At 31.5% G+C, this 4,566-nt stretch overlaps 1 protein-coding gene across 1 annotated transcript; it reads left to right on the top strand.

The window, feature by feature from the left end:
• The first annotated feature begins 219 nt into the window (after window positions 1–219).
• LOC112510051 lies at window positions 220–2,209 on the top strand. Its single transcript, XM_025115312.1, has 4 exons — window positions 220–407; window positions 790–909; window positions 993–1,163; window positions 1,908–2,209. Exons 1-4 carry the CDS (start codon window positions 330–332, stop codon window positions 2,004–2,006), a joined length of 468 nt encoding a protein of 155 aa, XP_024971080.1. The 5' UTR covers window positions 220–329; the 3' UTR covers window positions 2,007–2,209.
• Window positions 2,210–4,566: the final 2,357 nt, after the last annotated feature.

Here is a 4,566-nt window from a genome sequence, read left to right as displayed (position 1 = left end):
TAAGATTAAATTCATAAGATCACAGTTATGGGTCCTCTTAGATATCCATAAATAATGTATACATATATATCTTGACCCCTTTTCCATATTTTCTCCGAAATCAATAATAAACAAAAGGGTACTGTTGGAATTATACAAAGGTTCCAACCAAATTCGAGATCTTTTTCAGGGAGTTTTTTGGTATTTTACTGTAAAGAGAGTATAAGACAGTCATGTGTAAGTAGCAAACAAAGTGATGATTTTGATTTGAGTGCTCGTATCCTCTCTTTAAAAAGCTTGAGATTGATGCAAGAAAGCAAGAAGAAAACAAGTCAAGAAAGAACTCAAAAATGGTGTCAAGAGAGCACAAGAAAGCTGCACTGCATGACAAGCTGCAACTTCTTCGATCTGTTACAAACTCTCATGCAGTAATTCCACCTTCTTTCTAGCTTCACTGATTCTAAGTTTTCATTCGATTAAATTCTTCTTTATGTTTCCGAAATGGGTTCTTCCAAGTAACCAAAAACCGTTCAATCCGAACACTTTAATTTGAATCAATGGATAAGCAATAAAAGTTTTGCCTTTTCTTGGATCCGTAAAAAGGGTTTCTTCTTTATGTTCGATCGCACGAACACACAAGTTTTGGGTTTCGAAAAGCTCTAGTTACACCCTTTTCGGTCTAGTGTCCATATGATCCCTGATCAATCTCGAAAACACGAATAACCATCTTTTTCAAGTGATCCAAGTACAAACCCTAATTTGAATTCTTTCGATTCTAATAACGATATATTCATCAAAAACTTGTTGCAGAAGAAAGATTCATCGATCATAATAGATGCATCCAACTACATAGAAGAGCTCAAGCAGAAAATAGAGATATTGAATCAAGACATAGCCCGCAGCTCGAGCTACCAGAACTCATGGCCTATGGTATGCGTATACGATAGGTGTTAACTTTTCGTATTGATATATGCTATTAGTTATTCTCTAAACAGCATCCGGGTTTTGCACAGGTTACAGTAGATACCCTAGAAAAGGGTGTACAAGTAAATGTGTATTCAGAAAGAAGCTGCCCAGGTCTACTAGTTTTTGTATTGAAAGTCTTTGAAGAATTGAGTCTTAATGTGTTGGAAGCTAGGGTTTCTTGTACAGGCAGCTTTCAACTTGAAGCACTTGGAGTTGAGGTAAGTACCATTACCAATTACCATGGATAATTGAACACATATACTTTTTATCCAAAAAAAGAAGCAGAAAATACACACATAATCTTGATTTGGAGGACTTAAAAAACACTATAATACATGTAATTATGTGGCTCACCTTGCTTACATATATACAAGGATACTCTTAGAATTTTTATTTCAAGATTTTCAAATTCTGACAAAATACAAAAATCAAAGGATACAATATAATAACTATCGTTATCAATTACCAACCATTTTCATTTGAATTAAGCTTTAAATCCAACAATTAAGCTTTCCTTAATCTGGGGTTTAAAGAACTTTAGGATTTCATTTGAATATACACATCCAACTAACGGATTCGAGCTCAAATGCTTTCGCTGATCCTAACAAACAGTTTACGGATTCGAATTCAAATAAGTTGTCTTAATAAAATGTCATCTTTTCGAGTGAACTCTGTCTGAACAATTAAATTCAACTCATCAGAAAGTTTTTCAGTTGATTAATCCATGCAAAGTTTATCAATATTCATGCATGATCAAATTTGAACCATTCATCTAGTGTCCTAAAAAACTGTTACAATAGGTTTTGTAGCACAACATCATCATCATTTCATCTAAAGCTCGAATCTCATGCTTGAATGACATCTTTGACAAATATAGAAGTACGAAGGAAATTAATTAAAACGTTGATAGCTAGAAAAAACTAGATTTTTTGCACTAAACTGAACAAGAATTGTTTCTGCAGAATGAAGAAAATGGAGAATCCATCGACACGCATATTGTGAAACAAGCAGTCCTTCAAGCAATTGAAGACTGGAGCGAAAGCAACGATCAAGAGTATTAAATAATCGAGAATTTTTTCTCTAATTTCATTGATGTTTTTCTTCTAGCGTCTAAATTCTTAGCTTCTGTTTATCTATTAGTAACTATTTCAAATTGAAGGTAATAGCTAGCTAGCCTTCAAGAATCATCAATCGAAAGAAAGTATCTTAGGATAAACTCAATCTTAAATAATCTTGAATAGTCACAATCTTCGTCTTCATCATCACCTGTAACTTGCACAAGTTACAAGCAAAAACATGTCTCCTTCAATTACTAGGTAGATTCAGGTGTGTTCATAAGCAATTAAGTTAACGTTCAGAGCTTGATCCTCGACAAATTACCGTTTGATCTTTGTTAATGTACCCTATATATCTCTTTTCAGAACAAATGGTACCATGAAACACCACAAATTTGAAATTCACACAGAGATAAAATCTGGTTTAAAGAGGGTATATTGTATGCATGTAAGTAAAATGAAAGTGTTAAACCTCCTTTGACTTGTATTTATAGGTTTATCCATGTATGTCATCTTGTAATCTACGGATCAAGAACCCCTTAGAAACTAACATTACACGAAGCATGCGGTTATAACGACAGCATAAGTCGTCCCTATAGATCCACAAATCATCGGTAAGATCGCTAGTGATGACGACTGCCATCGCAAAAGGTTTGGTTTCTACAGTTTTGGAGTTGAACCTTCCTGAAAAACCTATAGCGACGACTGTCGTACGTTGCTGTATATCACTTCTGAAACCGTGGATATTCTTCAAAAGTTTCGCAAGTTTCTATAAACACAATTTAAATTAATGGAATATAAACACAATCAAAGTTAATTAACTATACAAAATGATGCGTATAATTTTGAATACAATATCTAACCTAATCGGCCCTTAACTGATAATCATCATCGCCACTATATATATGTACCTTGCTATAGATCACTATCTTGCTATGGTGGTGTTCCAGGTGTAACTAGAATTTTTTTTAAACGATGACACCATTTCACTTTAAGAAAATAGATATATGGATATTTTTTATAAAATCATCATGGTCTATTAGTTATTTCGTTGTTTTTTTTTATATATGAGGTATTGTGTTCAAATCTTTTATTGCAATTTTTTTCAAAAACATAATAAATCTGAAATTAAAAGTTAAAATCTAAGAAAAATGACACAAACGAGATTCAAAGCCAGGTCTTGGGGGGAGAAAAACCATGCAAACCAACTTTATCAAAATTTTCTATCACCATTGTAGTTTCAAAATATATATGGTTGCATAGAATAAAACAATACCGTTATTGGCTATGGGGTTGTTTGATTTTTTATTCATTAAGTTCTGAATATATATTAAGTTATCTCTAAGCATTGATCTGTCCGGATAAATTAAGATAAATTGTTGTTTGATTTTCATTCTCAATAAATAGTTTGAACAATAAAAATTACTATTTTAACATTATGTTTACATAAATGTTGAACAAAAATAAATTGAGTAATAAATATTTTGAATAACAAAAAGTTAAAATAGCATGATTTATTTAAAATAACAAAAATAATAGGAATTCAACGAGTTCATAACACAATACTTATTAACTTCAAATATATTTACAACAATAAAGTATTATTTTCTTTTTACATTTTTTTTAATTTATACATGTTGGTAAATTATTTATTTTTTTAGCGAGACGTTGGTTAAAAAATTAGAACAAGGGTAATTTTGGAACTTCTTTTACTTAATATCAAAATAAGTTGAGTTAACTTAACATGTTAAGTCAATCTCTTAGCATTAAGTTAAAATCAAACATCTAAATATAACTTAACCAATCCACCCATTAAGCTTATTAAGTTGAAAAGAAACACCCCTTAAGATGGAGGAACGACGCGATGACCCATGTCACTGTATCCAATAGTGTGGGGACTCCCCTAGGTGGTGGTGACACGCTGATATTAGTGGCATGGTAATAAAACGTAGCAACATTTGAAACAAAGACATTAGCTTGTTTTCCTAAGTTGTGGGAATCATCGACTCGGTTAATACCATCTGAATGAATAAGTTCTCCAAGGATAGATAAAATTTGACGCGAGAGAAGAAATTGTAGTTTAAGAATGGAGAAAATTACGGATTTGGTTAATGAACTTTGTCGTTTGTTATGAATTTGATCATTTATCTTTATTTATTACATAATAACCATCCACTTATGCAATTTGTCTTGGATTAGTTTGGTCCATTTGCTTAATGTCCATTCACTCTCTCGTTAACTATGAGGGTAAATTGGTCTCTTTTCCAAAAATAATTTGTTTTTTTTTTTCATTTTTTAAATAATTAATTACATACTTTGTTCTTAAGTATTCATCTTCTCAAACTCTAACTACCACGAACACCAAATCCATTTAACAACAAATTATGCAAATCTAAACCAACATAAAAACAAGAAAATCACTATTAGCATCAAGAACATACGGACATAAATCATTAATTTTGTACCAATTTCATTACAAAACTTTATCATAAAAACCTCAAATCATGAAAAACTTGCAATTCAAACCTAAATCAGATTCTAAACAAAACACGAATAAGAATACCGA

This window comes from Cynara cardunculus (assembly GCF_001531365.2).
Source record: "Cynara cardunculus var. scolymus isolate 2C chromosome LG 3, CcrdV1, whole genome shotgun sequence".
NCBI classification, from domain to species: Eukaryota; Viridiplantae; Streptophyta; class Magnoliopsida; order Asterales; family Asteraceae; genus Cynara; species Cynara cardunculus.
This window is presented reverse-complemented; position numbering and strand designations above follow the sequence as displayed.